The 25,263-nt window shown below is 40.2% G+C and overlaps 1 protein-coding gene across 1 annotated transcript in view; it reads right to left on the minus strand.

Annotated features, from left to right (window-relative positions):
• Positions 1 to 25,263, minus strand: part of LOC124047520 (zinc finger CCHC domain-containing protein 24-like) — a 62,716-nt gene that overhangs the window by 27,036 nt on the left and 10,417 nt on the right. Inside the window, exon 2 of the mRNA XM_046367821.1 lies at positions 17,194 to 17,394. Coding sequence (XP_046223777.1) covers positions 17,194 to 17,394 — 201 coding nt within the window. The remainder of the gene's footprint in view (positions 1 to 17,193; positions 17,395 to 25,263) is intronic.

Below are 25,263 nucleotides of genomic sequence, written 5' to 3' on the forward strand. Positions count from 1 at the left end.
TGGTACACCCTGTATATAGCCATGTTATTACCTGGTACTCCCTGTATATTGTCATGTTATTACCTGGTACTTCCTGTATATAGCCATGTTATTACCTGGTACTCCCTGTATATTGTCATGTTATTACCTGGTACTCCCTGTATATAGCCATGATATTACCTGGTACTTCCTGTATATAGCCATGTTATTACCTGGTACTCCCTGTATATAGCCATGTTATTACCTGGTACTTCCTGTATATAGCCATGTTATTACCTGGTCTCCCTGTATATTGTCATGTTATTACCTGGTACTTCCTGTATATAGCCATGTTATTACCTGGTACTTCCTGTATATAGCCATGTTATTACCTGGTACTTCCTGTATATAGTCAATATTACCTGGTACTTCCTGTATATAGCCATGTTATTACCTGGTACTCCCTGTATATAGCCATGTTATTACCTGGTACTCCCTGTATATAGCCATGTTATTACCTGGTACTTCCTGTATATTGTCATGTTATTACCTGGTACTCCCTGTATATAGCCATGTTATTACCTGGTACTCCCTGTATATTGTCATGTTATTACCTGGTACTCCCTGTATATAGCCATGTTATTACCTGGTACTTCCTGTATATAGCCATGTTATTACCTGGTACTCCCTGTATATAGCCATGTTATTACCTGGTACTTCCTGTATATAGCCATGTTATTACCTGGTACTTCCAGTATATAGCCATGTTATTACCTGGTACTCCCTGTATATAGCCATGTTATTACCTGGTACTCCCTGTATATAGCCATGTTATTACCTGGTACTCCCTGTATATAGCCATGTTATTACCTGGTACACCCTGTATATAGCCATGTTATTACCTGGTACTCCCTGTATATTGTCATGTTATTACCTGGTACTTCCTGTATATAGCCATGTTATTACCTGGTACTTCCTGTATATAGCCATGTTATTACCTGGTACTCCCTGTATATTGTCATGTTATTACCTGGTACTCCCTGTATATAGCCATGTTATTACCTGGTACTTCCTGTATATAGCCATGTTATTACCTGGTACTCCCTGTATATAGCCATGTTATTACCTGGTACTTCCTGTATATAGCCATGTTATTACCTGGTCTCCCTGTATATTGTCATGTTATTACCTGGTACTTCCTGTATATAGCCATGTTATTACCTGGTACTTCCTGTATATAGCCATGTTATTATCTGGTACTCCCTGTATATAGTCAATATTACCTAGTACTCCCTGTATATAGCTATGTTATTACCTGGTACTTCCTGTATATAGCCATGTTATTACCTGGTACTTCCTGTATATAGTCAATATTACCTGGTACTTCCTGTATATAGCCATGTTATTACCTGGTACTCCCTGTATATAGCCATGTTATTACCTGGTACTCCCTGTATATAGCCATGTTATTACCTGGTACTTCCTGTATTATTACCTGGTACTCCCTGTATATAGCCATGTTATTACCTGGTACTCCCTGTATATTGCCATGTTATTACCTGGTACTCCCTGTATATAGCCATGTTATTACCTGGTACTCCCTGTATATAGCCATGTTATTACCTGGTACTCCCTGTATATAGCCATGTTATTACCTGGTACTTCCTGTATATAGCCATGTTATTACCTGGTACTTCCTGTATATAGCCATGTTATTACCTGGTACTTCCTGTATATAGCCATGTTATTACCTGGTACTTCCTGTATATAGCCATGTCATTACCTGGTACTTCCTGTATATAGCCATGTTATTACCTGGTACTTCCTGTATATAGCCATGTTATTACCTGGTACTTCCTGTATATAGCCATGTTATTACCTGGTACTTCCCGTATATAGCCATGTTATTACCTGGTACTTCCTGTATATAGCCATGTTATTACCTGGTACTTCCTGTATATAGCCAATATTACCTGGTACTTCCTGTATATAGCCATGTTATTACCTGGTACTTCCTATATATAGCCATGTTATTACCTGGTACTTCCTGTATATAGCCATGTTATTACCTGGTACTTCCTGTATATAGCCATGTTATTACCTGGTACTCCCTGTACATTGTCATGTTATTACCTGGTACTTCCTGTATATAGCCATGTTATTACCTGGTACTTCCTGTATATAGCCATGTTATTACCTGGTACTTCCTGTATATAGCCATGTTATTACCTGGTACTTCCTGTATATAGCCATGTTATTACCTGGTACTTCCTGTATATAGCCATGTTATTACCTGGTACTTCCTGTATATAGCCATGTTATTACCTGGTACTTCCTGTATATAGCCATGTTATTACCTGGTACTTCCTGTATATAGTCAATATTACCTGGTACTTCCTGTATATAGCCATGTTATTACCTGGTACTCCCTGTATATAGCCATGTTATTACCTGGTACTCCCTGTATATAGCCATGTTATTACCTGGTACTCCCTGTATATAGCCATGTTATTACCTGGTACTCCCTGTATATAGCCATGTTATTACCTGGTACTCCTGTATATAGCCATGTTATTACCTGGTACTTCCTGTATATAGCCATGTTATTACCTGGTACTTCCTGTATATAGCCATGTTATTACCTGGTACTTCCTGTATATAGCCATGTTATTACCTGGTACTTCCTATATATAGCCATGTTATTACCTGGTACTTCCTGTATATAGCCATGTTATTACCTGGTACTTCCTGTATATTGTCATGTTATTACCTGGTACTTCCTGTATATAGCCATGTTATTACCTGGTACTTCCTGTATATAGCCATGTTATTACCTGGTACTTCCTGTATATAGCCATGTTATTACCTGGTACTTCCTGTATATAGCCAATATTACCTGGTACTTCCTGTATATAGCCATGTTATTACCTGGTACTCCCTGTATATAGCCATGTTATTACCTGGTACTCCCTGTATATTGTCATGTTATTACCTGGTACTTCCTGTATATAGCCATGTTATTACCTGGTACTCCCTGTATATTGTCATGTTATTACCTGATACTTCCTGTATATAGCCATGTTATTACCTGGTACTTCCTGTATATAGCCATGTTATTACCTGGTACTTCCTGTATATAGCCATGTTATTACCTGGTACTTCCTGTATATAGCCATGTTATTACCTGGTACTTCCTGTATATAGCCATGTTATTACCTGGTACTTCCTGTATATAGCCATGTTATTACCTGGTACTTCCTGTATATAGCCATGTTATTACCTGGTACTCCCTGTATATAGCCATGTTATTACCTGGTACTCCCTGTATATAGCCATGTTATGACCTGGTACTCCCTGTATATTGTCATGTTATTACCTGGTACTTCCTGTATATAGCCATGTTATTACCTGGTACTCCCTGTATATTGTCATGTTATTACCTGGTACTCCCTGTATATAGCCATGTTATTACCTGATACTTCCTGTATATAGCCATGTTATTACCTGGTACTCCCTGTATATAGCCATGTTATTACCTGGTACTTCCTTTATATAGCCATGGTATTACCTGGTACTCCCTGTATATAACCATGTTATTACCTGGTACTCCCTGTATATTGTCATGTTATTACCTGGTACTTCCTGTATATAGCCATGTTATTACCTGGTACTCCCTGTATATAGCCATGTTATTACCTGGTACTCCCTGTATATTGTCATGTTATTACCTGGTACTTCCTGTATATAGCCATGTTATTACCTGGTACTCCCTGTATATTGTCATGTTATTACCTGGTACTCCCTGTATATAGCCATGTTATTACCTGGTACTTCCTGTATATAGCCATGTTATTACCTGGTACTTCCTGTATATAGCCATGTTATTACCTGGTACTCCCTGTATATTGTCATGTTATTACCTGGTACTCCCTGTATATAGCCATGTTATTACCTGGTACTTCCTGTATATAGCCATGTCATTACCTGGTACTTCCTGTATATAGCCATGTTATTACCTGGTACTTCCTGTATATAGCCATGTTATTACCTGGTACTTCCTGTATATAGCCATGTTATTACCTGGTACTTCCCGTATATAGCCATGTTATTACCTGGTACTTCCTGTATATAGCCATGTTATTACCTGGTACTTCCTGTATATAGCCAATATTACCTGGTACTTCCTGTATATAGCCATGTTATTACCTGGTACTTCCTATATATAGCCATGTTATTACCTGGTACTTCCTGTATATAGCCATGTTATTACCTGGTACTTCCTGTATATAGCCATGTTATTACCTGGTACTCCCTGTACATTGTCATGTTATTACCTGGTACTTCCTGTATATAGCCATGTTATTACCTGGTACTTCCTGTATATAGCCATGTTATTACCTGGTACTTCCTGTATATAGCCATGTTATTACCTGGTACTTCCTGTATATAGCCATGTTATTACCTGGTACTTCCTGTATATAGCCATGTTATTACCTGGTACTTCCTGTATATAGCCATGTTATTACCTGGTACTTCCTGTATATAGCCATGTTATTACCTGGTACTTCCTGTATATAGTCAATATTACCTGGTACTTCCTGTATATAGCCATGTTATTACCTGGTACTCCCTGTATATAGCCATGTTATTACCTGGTACTCCCTGTATATAGCCATGTTATTACCTGGTACTCCCTGTATATAGCCATGTTATTACCTGGTACTCCCTGTATATAGCCATGTTATTACCTGGTACTCCCTGTATATAGCCATGTTATTACCTGGTACTTCCTGTATATAGCCATGTTATTACCTGGTACTTCCTGTATATAGCCATGTTATTACCTGGTACTTCCTGTATATAGCCATGTTATTACCTGGTACTTCCTATATATAGCCATGTTATTACCTGGTACTTCCTGTATATAGCCATGTTATTACCTGGTACTTCCTGTATATTGTCATGTTATTACCTGGTACTTCCTGTATATAGCCATGTTATTACCTGGTACTTCCTGTATATAGCCATGTTATTACCTGGTACTTCCTGTATATAGCCATGTTATTACCTGGTACTTCCTGTATATAGCCAATATTACCTGGTACTTCCTGTATATAGCCATGTTATTACCTGGTACTTCCTATATATAGCCATGTTATTACCTGGTACTTCCTGTATATAGCCATGTTATTACCTGGTACTCCCTGTATATAGCCATGTTATTACCTGGTACTCCCTGTATATTGTCATGTTATTACCTGGTACTTCCTGTATATAGCCATGTTATTACCTGGTACTCCCTGTATATAGCCATGTTATTACCTGGTACTCCCTGTATATAGCCATGTTATTACCTGGTACTTCCTGTATATAGCCATGTTATTACCTGGTACTCCCTGTATATAGCCATGTTATTACCTGGTACTTCCTTTATATAGCCATGTTATTACCTGGTACTCCCTGTATATAGCCATGTTATTACCTGGTACTCCCTGTATATTGTCATGTTATTACCTGGTACTTCCTGTATATAGCCATGTTATTACCTGGTACTCCCTGTATATTGTCATGTTATTACCTGGTACTTCCTGTATATAGCCATGTTATTACCTGGTACTTCCTGTATATAGCCATGTTATTACCTGGTACTTCCTGTATATAGCCATGTTATTACCTGGTACTTCCTGTATATAGCCATGTTATTACCTGGTACTTCCTGTATATAGCCATGTTATTACCTGGTACTTCCTGTATATAGCCATGTTATTACCTGGTACTTCCTGTATATAGCCATGTTATTACCTGGTACTCCCTGTATATAGCCATGTTATGACCTGGTACTCCCTGTATATAGCCATGTTATGACCTGGTACTCCCTGTATATTGTCATGTTATTACCTGGTACTTCCTGTATATAGCCATGTTATTACCTGGTACTCCCTGTATATAGCCATGTTATTACCTGGTACTCCCTGTATATAGCCATGTTATTACCTGGTACTCCCTGTATATAGCCATGTTATTACCTGGTACTTCCTGTATATAGCCATGTTATTACCTGGTACTTCCTGTATATAGCCATGTTATTACCTGGTACTTCCTGTATATAGCCATGTTATTACCTGGTACTTCCTATATAGCCATGTTATTACCTGGTACTTCCTGTATATAGCCATGTTATTACCTGGTACTTCCTGTATATTGTCATGTTATTACCTGGTACTTCCTGTATATAGCCATGTTATTACCTGGTACTTCCTGTATATAGCCATGTTATTACCTGGTACTTCCTGTATATAGCCATGTTATTACCTGGTACTTCCTGTATATAGCCAATATTACCTGGTACTTCCTGTATATAGCCATGTTATTACCTGGTACTTCCTATATATAGCCATGTTATTACCTGGTACTTCCTGTATATAGCCATGTTATTACCTGGTACTCCCTGTATATAGCCATGTTATTACCTGGTACTCCCTGTATATTGTCATGTTATTACCTGGTACTTCCTGTATATAGCCATGTTATTACCTGGTACTCCCTGTATATAGCCATGTTATTACCTGGTACTCCCTGTATATAGCCATGTTATTACCTGGTACTTCCTGTATATAGCCATGTTATTACCTGGTACTCCCTGTATATAGCCATGTTATTACCTGGTACTTCCTTTATATAGCCATGTTATTACCTGGTACTCCTGTATATAGCCATGTTATTACCTGGTACTCCCTGTATATTGTCATGTTATTACCTGGTACTTCCTGTATATAGCCATGTTATTACCTGGTACTCCTGTATATTGTCATGTTATTACCTGGTACTTCCTGTATATAGCCATGTTATTACCTGGTACTTCCTGTATATAGCCATGTTATTACCTGGTACTTCCTGTATATAGCCATGTTATTACCTGGTACTTCCTGTATATAGCCATGTTATTACCTGGTACTTCCTGTATATAGCCATGTTATTACCTGGTACTTCCTGTATATAGCCATGTTATTACCTGGTACTTCCTGTATATAGCCATGTTATTACCTGGTACTCCTGTATATAGCCATGTTATTACCTGGTACTCCCTGTATATAGCCATGTTATGACCTGGTACTCCCTGTATATTGTCATGTTATTACCTGGTACTTCCTGTATATAGCCATGTTATTACCTGGTACTCCTGCATATTGTCATGTTATTACCTGGTACTCCCTGTATATAGCCATGTTATTACCTGATACTTCCTGTATATAGCCATGTTATTACCTGGTACTCCCTGTATATAGCCATGTTATTACCTGGTACTTCCTTTATATAGCCATGTTATTACCTGGTACTCCCTGTATATAACCATGTTATTACCTGGTACTTCCTGTATATAGCCATGTTATTACCTGGTACTTCCTGTATATAGCCATGTTATTACCTGGTACTTCCTGTATATAGCCATGTTATTACCTGGTACTTCCTTTATATAGCCATGTTATTACCTGGTACTTCCTGTATATTGTCATGTTATTACCTGGTACTTCCTGTATATAGCCATGTTATTACCTGGTACTTCCTGTATATAGCCATGTTATTACCTGGTACTTCCTGTATATAGCCATGTTATTACCTGGTACTTCCTGTATATAGCCAATATTACCTGGTACTTCCTGTATATAGCCATGTTATTACCTGGTACTTCCTATATATAGCCATGTTATTACCTGGTACTTCCTGTATATAGCCATGTTATTACCTGGTACTCCCTGTATATAGCCATGTTATTACCTGGTACTCCCTGTATATTGTCATGTTATTACCTGGTACTTCCTGTATATAGCCATGTTATTACCTGGTACTCCCTGTATATAGCCATGTTATTACCTGGTACTCCCTGTATATAGCCATGTTATTACCTGGTACTTCCTGTATATAGCCATGTTATTACCTGGTACTCCTGTATATAGCCATGTTATTACCTGGTACTTCCTTTATATAGCCATGTTATTACCTGGTACTCCCTGTATATAGCCATGTTATTACCTGGTACTCCCTGTATATAGCCATGTTATTACCTGGTACTCCCTGTATATTGTCATGTTATTACCTGGTACTCCCTGTATATAGCCATGTTATTACCTGATACTTCCTGTATATAGCCATGTTATTACCTGGTACTCCCTGTATATAGCCATGTTATTACCTGGTACTTCCTTTATATAGCCATGTTATTACCTGGTACTCCCTGTATATAACCATGTTATTACCTGGTACTCCCTGTATATTGTCATGTTATTACCTGGTACTTCCTGTATATAGCCATGTTATTACCTGGTACTCCCTGTATATAGCCATGTTATTACCTGGTACTCCCTGTATATTGTCATGTTATTACCTGGTACTCCCTGTATATAGCCATGTTATGACCTGGTACTTCCTGTATATAGCCATGTTATTATCTGGTACTCCCTGTATATAGTCAATATTACATAGTACTCCCTGTATATAGCTATGTTATTACCTGGTACTTCCGGTATATAGCCATGTTATTACCTGGTACTTCCTGTATATAGTCAATATTACCTGGTACTTCCTGTATATAGCCATGTTATTACCTGGTACTCCCTGTATATAGCCATGTTATTACCTGGTACTTCCTGTATATAGCCATGTTATTACCTGGTACTCCCTGTATATTGTCATGTTATTACCTGGTACTTCCTGTATATAGCCATGTTATTACCTGGTACTTCCTGTATATAGCCATGTTATTACCTGGTACTTCCTGTATATAGCCATGTTATTACCTGGTACTTCCTGTATATAGCCATGTTATTACCTGGTACTCCCTGTACATTGTCATGTTATTACCTGGTACTTCCTGTATATAGCCATGTTATTACCTGGTACTTCCTGTATATAGCCATGTTATTACCTGGTACTTCCTGTATATAGCCATGTTATTACCTGGTACTTCCTGTATATAGCCATGTTATTACCTGGTACTTCCTGTATATAGCCATGTTATTACCTGGTACTTCCTGTATATTGTCATGTTATTACCTGGTACTTCCTGTATATAGCCATGTTATTACCTGGTACTTCCTGTATATAGCCATGTTATTACCTGGTACTTCCTATATATAGCCATGTTATTACCTGGTACTTCCTGTATATAGCCATGTTATTACCTGGTACTTCCTGTATATTGTCATGTTATTACCTGGTACTTCCTGTATATAGCCATGTTATTACCTGGTACTTCCTGTATATAGCCATGTTATTACCTGGTACTTCCTGTATATAGCCATGTTATTACCTGGTACTTCCTGTATATAGCCAATATTACCTGGTACTTCCTGTATATAGCCATGTTATTACCTGGTACTTCCTATATATAGCCATGTTATTACCTGGTACTTCCTGTATATAGCCATGTTATTACCTGGTACTCCCTGTATATAGCCATGTTATTACCTGGTACTCCCTGTATATTGTCATGTTATTACCTGGTACTTCCTGTATATAGCCATGTTATTACCTGGTACTCCTGTATATAGCCATGTTATTACCTGGTACTCCTGTATATAGCCATGTTATTACCTGGTACTTCCTGTATATAGCCATGTTATTACCTGGTACTCCCTGTATATAGCCATGTTATTACCTGGTACTTCCTTTATATAGCCATGTTATTACCTGGTACTCCCTGTATATAGCCATGTTATTACCTGGTACTCCCTGTATATTGTCATGTTATTACCTGGTACTTCCTGTATATAGCCATGTTATTACCTGGTACTCCTGTATATTGTCATGTTATTACCTGGTACTTCCTGTATATAGCCATGTTATTACCTGGTACTTCCTGTATATAGCCATGTTATTACCTGGTACTTCCTGTATATAGCCATGTTATTACCTGGTACTTCCTGTATATAGCCATGTTATTACCTGGTACTTCCTGTATATAGCCATGTTATTACCTGGTACTTCCTGTATATAGCCATGTTATTACCTGGTACTTCCTGTATATAGCCATGTTATTACCTGGTACTCCCTGTATATAGCCATGTTATTACCTGGTACTCCCTGTATATAGCCATGTTATGACCTGGTACTCCCTGTATATTGTCATGTTATTACCTGGTACTTCCTGTATATAGCCATGTTATTACCTGGTACTCCCTGCATATTGTCATGTTATTACCTGGTACTCCCTGTATATAGCCATGTTATTACCTGATACTTCCTGTATATAGCCATGTTATTACCTGGTACTCCCTGTATATAGCCATGTTATTACCTGGTACTTCCTTTATATAGCCATGTTATTACCTGGTACTCCTGTATATAACCATGTTATTACCTGGTACTTCCTGTATATAGCCATGTTATTACCTGGTACTTCCTGTATATAGCCATGTTATTACCTGGTACTTCCTGTATATAGCCATGTTATTACCTGGTACTTCCTTTATATAGCCATGTTATTACCTGGTACTTCCTGTATATTGTCATGTTATTACCTGGTACTTCCTGTATATAGCCATGTTATTACCTGGTACTCCTGTATATAGCCATGTTATTACCTGGTACTTCCTTTATATAGCCATGTTATTACCTGGTACTCCTGTATATAACCATGTTATTACCTGGTACTCCTGTATATTGTCATGTTATTACCTGGTACTTCCTGTATATAGCCATGTTATTACCTGGTACTCCCTGTATATAGCCATGTTATTACCTGGTACTCCTGTATATTGTCATGTTATTACCTGGTACTCCTGTATATAGCCATGTTATGACCTGGTACTTCCTGTATATAGCCATGTTATTATCTGGTACTCCTGTATATAGTCAATATTACATAGTACTCCTGTATATATAGCTATGTTATTACCTGGTACTTCCTGTATATAGCCATGTTATTACCTGGTACTTCCTGTATATAGTCAATATTACCTGGTACTTCCTGTATATAGCCATGTTATTACCTGGTACTCCTGTATATAGCCATGTTATTACCTGGTACTTCCTGTATATAGCCATGTTATTACCTGGTACTCCTGTATATTGTCATGTTATTACCTGGTACTTCCTGTATATAGCCATGTTATTACCTGGTACTTCCTGTATATAGCCATGTTATTACCTGGTACTTCCTGTATATAGCCATGTTATTACCTGGTACTTCCTGTATATAGCCATGTTATTACCTGGTACTCCTGTACATTGTCATGTTATTACCTGGTACTTCCTGTATATAGCCATGTTATTACCTGGTACTTCCTGTATATAGCCATGTTATTACCTGGTACTTCCTGTATATAGCCATGTTATTACCTGGTACTTCCTGTATATAGCCATGTTATTACCTGGTACTTCCTGTATATAGCCATGTTATTACCTGGTACTTCCTGTATATAGCCATGTTATTACCTGGTACTTCCTGTATATAGCCATGTTATTACCTGGTACTTCCTGTATATAGTCAATATTACCTGGTACTCCTGTATATAGCCATGTTATTACCTGGTACTCCCTGTATATAGCCATGTTATTACCTGGTACTCCCTGTATATAGCCATGTTATTACCTGGTACTCCCTGTATATAGCCATGTTATTACCTGGTACTCCCTGTATATAGCCATGTTATTACCTGGTACTCCTGTATATAGCCATGTTATTACCTGGTACTTCCTGTATATAGCCATGTTATTACCTGGTACTTCCTGTATATAGCCATGTTATTACCTGGTACTTCCTATATATAGCCATGTTATTACCTGGTACTTCCTGTATATAGCCATGTTATTACCTGGTACTTCCTGTATATTGTCATGTTATTACCTGGTACTTCCTGTATATAGCCATGTTATTACCTGGTACTTCCTGTATATAGCCATGTTATTACCTGGTACTTCCTGTATATAGCCATGTTATTACCTGGTACTTCCTGTATATAGCCAATATTACCTGGTACTTCCTGTATATAGCCATGTTATTACCTGGTACTTCCTATATATAGCCATGTTATTACCTGGTACTTCCTGTATATAGCCATGTTATTACCTGGTACTTCCTGTATATAGCCATGTTATTACCTGGTACTCCTGTATATTGTCATGTTATTACCTGGTACTTCCTGTATATAGCCATGTTATTACCTGGTACTTCCTGTATATAGCCATGTTATTACCTAGTACTGCCTGTATATAGCCATGTTATTACCTGGTACTTCCTGTATATAGCCATGTTATTACCTAGTACTGCCTGTATATAGCCATGTTATTACCTGGTACTTCCTGTATATAGCCATGTTATTACCTGGTACTTCCTGTATATAGCCATGTTATTACCTGGTACTTCCTGTATATAGTCAATATTACCTGGTACTTCCTGTATATAGCCATGTTATTACCTGGTACTCCCTGTATATAGCCATGTTATTACCTGGTACTCCCTGTATATTGTCATGTTATTACCTGGTACTTCCTGTATATAGCCATGTTATTACCTGGTACTCCCTGTATATTGTCATGTTATTACCTGGTACTTCCTGTATATAGCCATGTTATTACCTGGTACTTCCTGTATATAGCCATGTTATTACCTGGTACTTCCTGTATATAGCCATGTTATTACCTGGTACTTCCTGTATATTGTCATGTTATTACCTGGTACTTCCTGTATATAGCCATGTTATTACCTGGTACTTCCTGTATATAGCCATGTTATTACCTGGTACTTCCTGTATATAGCCATGTTATTACCTGGTACTTCCTGTATATAGCCAATATTACCTGGTACTTCCTGTATATAGCCATGTTATTACCTGGTACTTCCTATATATAGCCATGTTATTACCTGGTACTTCCTGTATATAGCCATGTTATTACCTGGTACTTCCTGTATATAGCCATGTTATTACCTGGTACTCCCTGTATATTGTCATGTTATTACCTGGTACTTCCTGTATATAGCCATGTTATTACCTGGTACTTCCTGTATATAGCCATGTTATTACCTAGTACTGCCTGTATATAGCCATGTTATTACCTGGTACTTCCTGTATATAGCCATGTTATTACCTGGTACTTCCTGTATATAGCCATGTTATTACCTGGTACTTCCTGTATATAGTCAATATTACCTGGTACTTCCTGTATATAGCCATGTTATTACCTGGTACTCCCTGTATATAGCCATGTTATTACCTGGTACTCCCTGTATATAGCCATGTTATTACCTGGTACTCCCTGTATATAGCCATGTTATTACCTGGTACTCCCTGTATATTGTCATGTTATTACCTGGTACTTCCTGTATATAGCCATGTTATTACCTGGTACTCCCTGTATATAGCCATGTTATTACCTGGTACTCCCTGTATATAGCCATGTTATTACCTGGTACTTCCTGTATATAGCCATGTTATTACCTGGTACTCCCTGTATATAGCCATGTTATTACCTGGTACTTCCTTTATATAGCCATGTTATTACCTGGTACTCCCTGTATATAGCCATGTTATTACCTGGTACTCCTGTATATTGTCATGTTATTACCTGGTACTTCCTGTATATAGCCATGTTATTACCTGGTACTCCTGTATATTGTCATGTTATTACCTGGTACTTCCTGTATATAGCCATGTTATTACCTGGTACTTCCTGTATATAGCCATGTTATTACCTGGTACTTCCTGTATATAGCCATGTTATTACCTGGTACTTCCTGTATATAGCCATGTTATTACCTGGTACTTCCTGTATATAGCCATGTTATTACCTGGTACTTCCTGTATATAGCCATGTTATTACCTGGTACTTCCTGTATATAGCCATGTTATTACCTGGTAGTCCCTGTATATAGCCATGTTATTACCTGGTACTCCCTGTATATAGCCATGTTATGACCTGGTACTCCCTGTATATTGTCATGTTATTACCTGGTACTTCCTGTATATAGCCATGTTATTACCTGGTACTCCCTGTATATTGTCATGTTATTACCTGGTACTCCCTGTATATAGCCATGTTATTACCTGATACTTCCTGTATATAGCCATGTTATTACCTGGTACTCCCTGTATATAGCCATGTTATTACCTGGTACTTCCTTTATATAGCCATGTTATTACCTGGTACTCCCTAAATATAACCATGTTATTACCTGGTACTCCCTGTATATTGTCATGTTATTACCTGGTACTTCCTGTATATAGCCATGTTATTACCTGGTACTCCCTGTATATAGCCATGTTATTACCTGGTACTCCCTGTATATTGTCATGTTATTACCTGGTACTTCCTGTATATAGCCATGTTATTACCTGGTACTCCCTGTATATTGTCATGTTATTACCTGGTACTCCCTGTATATAGCCATGTTATTATCTGGTACTCCCTGTATATAGTCAATATTACATAGTACTCCCTGTATATAGCTATGTTATTACCTGGTACTTCCTGTATATAGCCATGTTATTACCTGGTACTTCCTGTATATAGTCAATATTACCTGGTACTTCCTGTATATAGCCATGTTATTACCTGGTACTCCCTGTATATAGCCATGTTATTACCTGGTACTTCCTGTATATAGCCATGTTATTACCTGGTACTCCCTGTATATTGTCATGTTATTACCTGGTACTTCCTGTATATAGCCATGTTATTACCTGGTACTTCCTGTATATAGCCATGTTATTACCTGGTACTTCCTGTATATAGCCATGTTATTACCTGGTACTTCCTGTATATAGCCATGTTATTACCTGGTACTTCCTGTACATAGCCATGTTATTACCTGGTACTTCCTGTACATAGCCATGTTATTACCAGGTACTTCCTGTACATAGCCATGTTATTACCTGGTACTTCCTGTACATAGGCATGTTATTACCTGGTACTTCCTGTACATAGGCATGTTATTACCTGGTACTTCCTGTATATAGCCATGTTATTACCTAGTACTTCCTGTATATAGCCATGTTATTACCTGGTACTTCCTGTATATAGCCATGTTATTACCTGGTACTTCCTGTATATAGCCATGTTATTACCTGGTACTTCCTATATATAGCCATGTTATTACCTGGTACTTCCTGTATGTTGCCATGTTATTACCTGGTACTTCCTGTATATAGCCATGTTATTACCTGGTACTTCCTGTATATAGCCATGTTATTACCTAGTACTTCCTGTATATAGCTATGTTATTACCTGGTACTTCCTGTATATATCCATGTTATTCTAACTTATTATTGTTATTCCTCTGTTTATATGATTTCATCTTTAACTCTGCGTTGTTGGAAAAGGACCTGTCAGCAAGAATTTCACTGTTAGTCTCCAAACCTGTTGATTACAAACCATGTGACAAATACATTTTGATTTGCCTGTAACACACGGCGATGACTTAATGACTCTAGGCCAGCAGACCTGGGTTCAAATAGTATTTGAAATCATTTCAAGAACTTTATCTGGGCTTGATTGAGCTTGCCTGGCCCAACGAAACCAACAGAACAGTTGAGAGAACCCTCACCCAGCTGTCAATCCAGGCAGGCTTTAACAAAAGCTAGTATTTAAACCCAGATCTGTTCGGTAACAACCCTCTGAGTGAACAATTACCAGCTGTTACTCTCTGACCTCTCTGTCCGCGGAGCCTTTAGAGAAACAATAGAGTCCTTATGTAGTCTCAGCCTCAGCCCAGTCCCAGCCTCAGCCCAGTCCCATTCCCAGCCCAGTCCCAGTCCCAGCCTCAGCCCAGTCCCAAGCCCAGTCCCAGCCCAGTCCCAGCCTCAGCCCAGTCCCATTCCCAGACCAGTCCCATTCCCAGTCCCATTCCCAGGCCCAGTCCAGTCCCATTCCCAGTCCCATTCCAAGTCCCATTCCCAGGCCCAACCTCAGCCCAGTCCCATTCCAAAGCCCAGTCCCATTCCCAAGCCCAGTCCAAGGCCCAGTCCAGTCCCATTCCCAGGCCCAGTCCCAGCCTCAGCCCAGTCCCATTCCCAGTCCCAGCCTCAGCCCAGTCCCAGTCCCAGCCTCAGCCCAGTCCCAGCCTCAGCCCAGTCCCAGTTACTGTCTCTTATTTAATGACTTTACTGTCACACAGGTCAGAGAGCGGAGAGTATGTCCTGACACAGGTCACAGAGCTGTGAGTATGTCCTGTCACACAGGTCAGAGAGCTGTGAGTATGTCCTGACACACAGGTCACAGAGCTGTGAGTATGTCCTGTCACACAGGTCAGAGAGCGGTGAGTATGTCCTGACACAGGTCACAGAGCTGTGAGTATGTCCTGACACAGGTCACAGAGCTGTGAGTATGTCCTGTCACACAGGTCAGAGAGCTGTGAGTATGTCCTGTCACACAGGTCACAGAGCTGTGAGTATGTCCTGTCACACAGGTCAGAGAGCGGTGAGTATGTCCTGACACAGGTCACAGAGCTGTGAGTATGTCCTGACACAGGTCACAGAGCTGTGAGTATGTCCTGACACAGGTCAGAGAGCTGTGAGTATGTCCTGACACAGGTCACAGAGCGGTGAGTATGTCCTGACACAGGTCACAGAGCTGTGAGTATGTCCTGACACAGGTCAGAGGGCTGTGAGTATGTCCTGACACAGGTCAGAGAGCTGTGAGTATGTCCTGACACAGGTCACAGAGCTGTGAGTATGTCCTGACACAGGTCACAGAGCTGTGAGTATGTCCTGACACAGGTCAGAGAGCTGTGAGTATGTCCTGACACAGGTCACAGAGCGGTGAGTATGTCCTGACACAGGTCACAGAGCTGTGAGTATGTCCTGACACAGGTCACAGAGCGGTGAGTATGTCCTGACACAGGTCACAGAGCTGTGAGTATGTCCTGACACAGGTCACAGAGCTGTGATCTTTCCTCACCACTTCAACATTACTTTAAAATAAATAAAAAAGGCATCTGTTTTGCAAGGTGGCTGCAATGTTCTGTACAGGCCTTCATCGGACTGTAGCTTTGCCAAAAGGAGAGAGGAAGCTGCTTGGTTTCAGATGGCGCCAGAACCAGCTCAGCTGGGTTTAGTCTTTGAGTGTGTGTGTGTGTGTGTGTGTGTGTGTGTGTGTGTGTGTGTGTGTGTGTGTGTGTGTGTGTGTGTGTGTGTGTGTGTGTGTGTGTGTGTGTGTGTGTGTGTGTGTGTGTGTGTGTGTGTGTGTGTGTGTGTGTGTGTGTGTGTGTGTGTGTGTGTGCAGGGACAATGCTCTGCTCACCTGCGGGCAGTCTTTGATGTAGTGTCCTTTGTTGAAGCAGAGATGGCACAGGTAGTTGGGCGGAGGTCGCTTGCTGGGTTTGCGTGACTCAGAGGAGACGGAGAGGTCAGAGAAGTGGTCCGTCAGAGAACTCAGGCCGTCTACGATGTTGCTGAGTGAGCCGTAAGGAGAGGACCTTCTATACAAACGGTTGTTTAAGGCCTGAGGACAGAAAACAATGAGGACTCTATTGAATCTGTAGCAGTGAACATCCACTGTATAGCAGCAAGGGAAAATGAAAGGCAACGTCGCCGCGGTCGAGAAGACTGCATTCCCGGTAAACGCAGCATGTGCCGGCTCAACCGGAAATCACCTTCAGATTTTAACACTGATCTTCCACGATACGGATTGATTAGAGCCCTGAGTGAAATATGGGCTTGAAATTTAGTTGATAACCAATTTTTCTTTTCTTCTTTTCAATATGTCATTAAAGTAATGAGAAAGAATTGAATCTGGATGAAAATGGCAATTACAGACGAGCCTGTCTCTCACACTGCATTGAGTGAATAACACATGGCTTAGAGCATGTTAAAAGGACAAATCTGTGATATTAGGCCTAAACAGGATTGTGCCAATTAGCTGACAGAGTTTAGATAGATACTTGGCAGGGCTCCTACAGTTCTGCCTGCCTGCCTGCCTGCCTGCCTGCCTGCCTGCCTGCCTGCCTGCCTGTCTGTCTGTCTGTCTGTCTGTCTGTCTGTCTGTCTGTCTGTCTGTCTGTCTGTCTGTCTGTCTGTCTGTCTGTCTGTCTGTCTGTCTGTCTGTCTGTCTGTCTGTCTGTCTGTCTGTCTGTCTGTCTGTCTGTCTGTCTGTCTGTCTGTGCCATTACAGTACTGCCTAGCTATCTGTCTGTGCCACAACTTGATATATTTTCCTGTCTGCTAGTCTCCTCACTCTGCACAACAGAAATGGACATTATTTTATCTTTCCAGATGTGTTGTCATTCCCTCTACGAGCAGAAAGAATTCCATTTCCTGAGAGGAACAGAATGCCTTTGTCAAGGATCATTTTCTGATTCCCCCTTTTGGGTTGGCACAATCAGTACCATTGTATCTATGATCCGGATATGAACCCTGACTATAGCACCAGTGTGTGATGAAGCAACAGGCTGTTGTTCTATTTTATTCAATAAAAGTCCTTACGTACTATGTGTTGTGGAATGGATCAGGATGTTGAATGGATGTGGATGTGGAATGGAACTGGATCAGGATGTGGAATGGATCAGGATGTGGAATGGAATGGATCAGGATGTGGAATGGAATGGATCAGGATGTGGAATGGATCAGGATGTGAAATGGAACTGGATCAGGATGTGGAATGGAACTGGATCAGGATGTGGACTGGATCAGGATGTGGACTGGATCAGGATGTGGAATGGAATGGATCTGGATCAGGATGTGGAATGGAATGGATCTGGATCAGGATGTGGAATGGATCTGGATCAGGATGTGGAATGGAATGGATCTGGATCAGGATGTGGAATGGAATGGATCTGGATCAGGATGTGGAATGGATCAGGATGTGGAATGGAACTGGATCAGGATGTGGAATGGAATGGATTTGGATCAGGATGTGGATCAGGATGTGGAATGGAATGGATCTGGATCAGGATGTGGATCAGGATGTGGAATGGACTGGATCTGGATCAGGATGTGAAATGGATCTGGATCAGGATGTGGAATGGATCTGGATCAGGATGTGGAATGGATCTGGATCAGGATGTGGAATGGATCTGGATCAGGATGTGAAATGGAACTGGATCAGGATGTGGAATGGATCAGGATGTGGAATGGATCAGGATGTGGAACTGGATCAGGATGTGAAATGGAACTGGATCAGGATGTGGAATGGATCAGGATGTGGAATGGAATGGATCAGGATGTGGAATGGATCAGGATGTGAAATGGAACTGGATCAGGATGTGGAATGGAACTGGATCAGGATGTGGACTGGATCAGGATGTGGAATGGAATGGATCTGGATCAGGATGTGGAATGGAATGGATCTGGATCAGGATGTGGAATGGATCTGGATCAGGATGTGGAATGGAATGGATCTGGATCAGGATGTGGAATGGATCAGGATGTGGAATGGAACTGGATCAGGATGTGGAATGGAATGGATCAGGATGTGGATCAGGATGTGGAATGGAATGGATCTGGATCAGGATGTGGATCAGGATGTGGAATGGAATGGATCTGGATCAGGATGTGGAATGGATCTGGATCAGGATGTGGAATGGATCTGGATCAGGATGTGGAATGGATCTGGATCAGGATGTTAAATGGAACTGGATCAGGATGTGGAATGGATCAGGATGTGGAATGGATCAGGATGTGGAACTGGATCAGGATGTGAAATGGAACTGGATCAGGATGTGGAATGGATCAGGATGTGGAATGGAATGGATCAGGATGTGGAATGGAATGGATCAGGATGTGGAATGGAACTGGATCAGGATGTGGAATGGATCAGGATGTGGAATGGATCAGGATGTGGAATGGATCAGGATGTGGAATGGATATGGATCAGGATGTGGAATGGAATGGATCTGGATCAGGCTGTGGAATGGATCATGATGTGGAATGGATCAGGATGTGGAATGGAATGGATCAGTTTGTGGAATGGATCAGGATGTGGAATGCATATGGATCAGGATGTGGGAAATGGATCTGGATCACGATGTGGAATGGATCTGGAACAGGATGTGGAATGGATCTGGAACAGGATGTGGAATGGATCTGGATCAGGAATGGATCTGGAACAGGATGTTGAATGGATCTGGATCAGGATGTGGAATGGAATGGATCAGGATGTGGAATGGAATGGATTAGGATGTGGAATGGATCAGGATGTGGAATGGAATGGATCTGGATCAGGCTGTGGAATGGATCAGGATGTGGAATGGATCTGGATCAGGATGTGGAATGGAACAGGATGTGGAATGTATCTGGATCAGGATGTGGAATGGATCAGGATGTGGAATGGATCTGGATCAGGATGTGGAATGGAACTGGAACTGGATCAGGATGTGGAATGGAATGGATCTGGATCAGGATGTGGAATGGATCTGGATCAGGATGTGGAATGGATCTGGATCAGGATGTGGAATGGATCAGGATGTAGAATGGAATGGATCTGGATCAGGATGTGGAATGGAATGGATCTGGATCAGGATGTGGGATGGAATGGATCTGGATCAGGATGTGGAATGGAATGGATCTGGATCAGGATGTGGAATGGATCAGGATGTGGAATGGATCTGGATCAGGATGTGGAATGGAATGGATCAGGATGTGGAATGGATCAGGATGTGGAATGGATCTGGATCAGGATGTGGAATGGATCAGGATGCGGAATGGATCTGGATCAGGATGTGGAATGGATCAGGATGCAGAATGGATCTGAAACAGAATGTGGAATGGATCTGGATCAGGATGTGGATCGGGAATGGATCTGGATCAGGATGTTGAATGGAATGGATCAGGATGTGGAATGGATCAGGATGTGGAATGGAATGGATCAGGATGTTGAATGGATCTAGATCAGGATGTTGAATGGATCTGGATCAGGATGTGGAATGGAATGGATTAGGATGTGGAATGGATCAGGATGTGGAATGGATCAGGATGTGTAATGGATCAGGATGTGGAATGGAATGGATCTGGATCAGGATGTGGAATGGATCTGGATCAGGATGTGGAATGGATCTGGATCAGGATGTGGAATGGAATGGATTAGGATGTGGAATGGATCAGGATGTGGAATGGAATGGAAAAGGATGTGGAATGGATCTGGATCAGGATGTGGAATGGAATGGATCCGGATGTGGAATGGATCAGGATGTGGAATTGAATGGATCAGGATGTGGAATGGAATGAATCAGGATGGATCAGGATGTGGAATTAATGTTCAACGATGTCTGCAGAAAGAGAGTCGGATATGACACCTGGTTATTAAACTACAGTAGGTGAAGTGGATCAACACCAGGTAATAAAATGATAGTAACAGAAAGGCATCATGGGTACTTGATCTGTGCATAATTATGAATGGCATTCTCTTCACGGTGATGCATCCTGGGTATGTACACAAAGGTAGATACAGATGAAGTCAGAAGTTTACATGCACCTTAGACAAATATATTTTAAACTCAGTTTTTCACAATTCCTGACATTTAATCCTAGTAAACATACCCTGTTTTAGGTCAGTTAGGATCACCACTTTATTTTAAGAATGTGAAATGTCAGAATAATAGTAGAGAGAATGATTTATTTCAGCTTTTATTTCTCTACACTATGGAACTATACTGTACTGAACTGTACTGAACTGACATGTACCTAACTCTACTGTAATGTACTGAACTCTATGGAACTCTACTGTACAGAACTGTACTGTACTGTAAACTACTGAACTCTACTGTACTGAACTCTACTGTACAGAAGTATACTGTACTGTAAACGACTGAACTCTACTGTACTGAACTCTACTGTACAGAACTGTACTGTACTGTAAACTACTGAACTCTACTGTAAACTACTGAACTCTACTGTACTGTACTGAACTCTACTGTACTGTACTGAACTCTACTGTACTGTACTGAACTCTACTGTACTGTACTGAACTCTACGGAACTACACTGTACTGAACTATACTGTACTGTAAACTACTGAACTCTACTGTACTGTACTGAACTATACTGTACTGTAAACTACTGAACTCTACTGTACAGAACTCTACTCTACTGAACTCTACTCTACTGAATTCTACTCTACTGAATTCTACTCTACTGAACTCTACTGTAGTATACTCTACTGGCCTCTACTCTACTGAACTCTACTGTACTCAATGTAACTATACTGTGCTGAACTCTACTGTACTGAACTCTACAGAACTATACTGCACTGAAATGTACTCTACTATACTGTACTCTACTCTACTCTACTGTACTGTACTGTACTCTACTGTGCTGAACTATACTTTACTGAACTATACTGTACTATACTCTACTGTACTGAACTCTACTGAAATATGCTCTACTGAACTCTAATGTACTGAACTCTACTGTACTGAACTCTACTCTACTGAACTCTACTGTACTGAACTCTACTCTACTGAACTCTACTCTACTGAACTCTACTCTACTGAACTCTACTCTACTGAACTCTACTGTACTCTACTGAACTCTACTGAACTCTACTGAACTCTACTGTACTGAACTCTACTGTACTGAACTCTACTGTACTGAACTCTACTGTACTGAACTCTACTGTACTGTACTGCACTCTACTGTACTCTACTGTACTCTACTGAACTCTACTGTACTCTACTGTACTCTACTGTACTCTACTGTACTGTACTGTACTCTACTGTACTCTACTGTACTCTACTGTACTCTACTGAACTCTACTGTACTGAACTCTACTGTACTGAACTCTACTGTACTGAACTCTACTGTACTCTACTGAACTCTACTGTAATGAACTCTACTGTAATGAACTCTACTGTAATGAACTCTACTGTAATGAACTCTACTGTACTCTACTGTAATGAACTCTACTGAACTATACTGTACTCTACTGAACTATACTGTACTGAACTCTACTGTACTGAACTCTACTGAAATATGCTCTACTGAACTCTACTCTACTGAACTCTACTGTACTGTAATGAACTCTACTGTAATGAACTCTACTCTACTGAACTCTACTGTACTGTACTGAACTATACTGTACTGTACTGTACTCTACTGTACTGTAATCTACTGTACTGTACTCTACTGTACTGTACTCTACTGTACTGTACTCTACTGTAATGAACTCTACTGTAATGAACTCTACTGTACTGTACTGAACTCTACTGAACTCTACTGAACTCTACTCTACTGAACTCTACTGTACTGAACTCTACTGTACTGAACTCTACTGTACTGAACTCTACTGTACTGAACTCTACTGTACTGAACTCTACTGAACTGAACTCTACTGAACTCTACTGAAATATGCTCTACTGAACTCTACTCTACTGAACTCTACTCTACTGAACTCTACTCTACTGAACTCTACTGTACTCTACTGAACTCTACTGTACTCTACTGTACTCTACTGAACTCTACTGTACTCTACTGTACTCTACTGAACTATACTGTACTCTACTGAACTCTACTGTACTGAACTATACTGTACTGAACTATACTGTACTGAACTATACTGAACTCTACTGAACTCTACTGTAATGAACTCTACTGTAATGTACTCTACTGTACTGTACTCTACTGTACTGTACTCTACTGTACTGTACTGTACTGTACTCTACTGTACTGTACTCTACTGTACTGTACTCTACTGTAATCTACTGAACTCTACTGTACTCTACTGTACTGTACTCTACTGTACAGAACTCTACTGTACTGAACTCTACTGTACTGAACTCTACTGTACTGAACTCTACTGTACTGAACTCTACTGTACTGAACTCTACTGAACTCTACTGTACTGAACTCTACTGAAATATGCTCTACTGAACTCTACTCTACTGAACTCTACTCTACTGAACTCTACTCTACTGAACTCTACTCTACTGAACTCTACTGTACTGAACTCTACTGTACTGAACTCTACTGAAATATACTCTACTGAACTCTACTCTACTGAACTCTACTGTACTCTACTGTACTCTACTGTAGTCTACTGTACTCTACTGTAATGAACTCTACTGTAATGAACTCTACTGTAATGAACTCTACTGTACTCTAGTCAACTCTACTGAACTCTACTGTACTGAACTCTACTGAACTCTACTGTACTGTACTGTACTGTACTGAACTGTACTGTACTGAACTCTACTGTACTGAACTCTACTGTACTGAACTCTACTGTACTGAACTCTACTGTACTGAACTCTACTCTACTGAACTCTACTCTACTGAACTCTACTGAACTCTACTGTAATGAACTCTACTGTAATGAACTCTACTGTAATGAACTCTACTGTAATGAACTCTACTGAACTCTACTGTACTGAACTCTACTGTAATGAACTCTACTGCAATGAACTCTACTGCAATGAACTCTACTGAACTCTACTGCAATGAATTCTACTGAACTCTACTGTAATGAACTCTACTGAACTCTACTGAACTCTACTGTACTGAACTCTACTGAACTCTACTGTACTGAACTCTACTGTAATGAACTCTACTGTACTCTACTGTACTCTACTGTACTCTACTGAACTCTACTGTACTCTACTGTACTCTACTGAACTATACTGTACTCTACTGAACTCTACTGTACTGAACTATACTGTACTGAACTATACTGTACTGAACTATACTGAACTCTACTGAACTCTACTGTAATGAACTCTACTGTACTGTACTCTACTGTACTGTACTGTACTGTACTCTACTGTACTGAACTCTACTGTAATCTACTGAACTCTACTGTACTCTACTGTACTGTACTCTACTGTACTGAACTCTACTGTACTGAACTCTACTGTACTGAACTCTACTCTACTGAACTCTACTCTACTGAACTCTACTCTACTGAACTCTACTCTACTGAACTATACTGAACTATACTGTACTCTACTGTACAGAACTCTACTGTACAGAACTCTACTGTACTGAACTCTACTGTACTGAACTCTACTGTACTGAACTCTACTGTACTGAACTCTACTGAACTCTACTGTACTGAACTCTACTGAAATATGCTCTACTGAACTCTACTCTACTGAACTCTACTCTACTGAACTCTACTCTACTGAACTCTACTCTACTGAACTCTACTCTACTGAACTCTACTCTACTGAACTCTACTGAAATATACTCTACTGAACTCTACTCTACTGAACTCTACTGTACTCTACTGTACTCTACTGTAGTCTACTGTAGTCTACTGTACTCTACTGTACTCTACTGTAATGAACTCTACTGTAATGAACTCTACTGTACTCTAGTGAACTCTACTGAACTCTACTGTACTGAACTCTACTGAACTCTACTGTACTGTACTGTACTGTACTGAA

The sequence above is a fragment of the Oncorhynchus gorbuscha genome, linkage group LG11, assembly GCF_021184085.1.
Source record: "Oncorhynchus gorbuscha isolate QuinsamMale2020 ecotype Even-year linkage group LG11, OgorEven_v1.0, whole genome shotgun sequence".
In the NCBI taxonomy this organism is placed as follows: domain Eukaryota; kingdom Metazoa; phylum Chordata; class Actinopteri; order Salmoniformes; family Salmonidae; genus Oncorhynchus; species Oncorhynchus gorbuscha.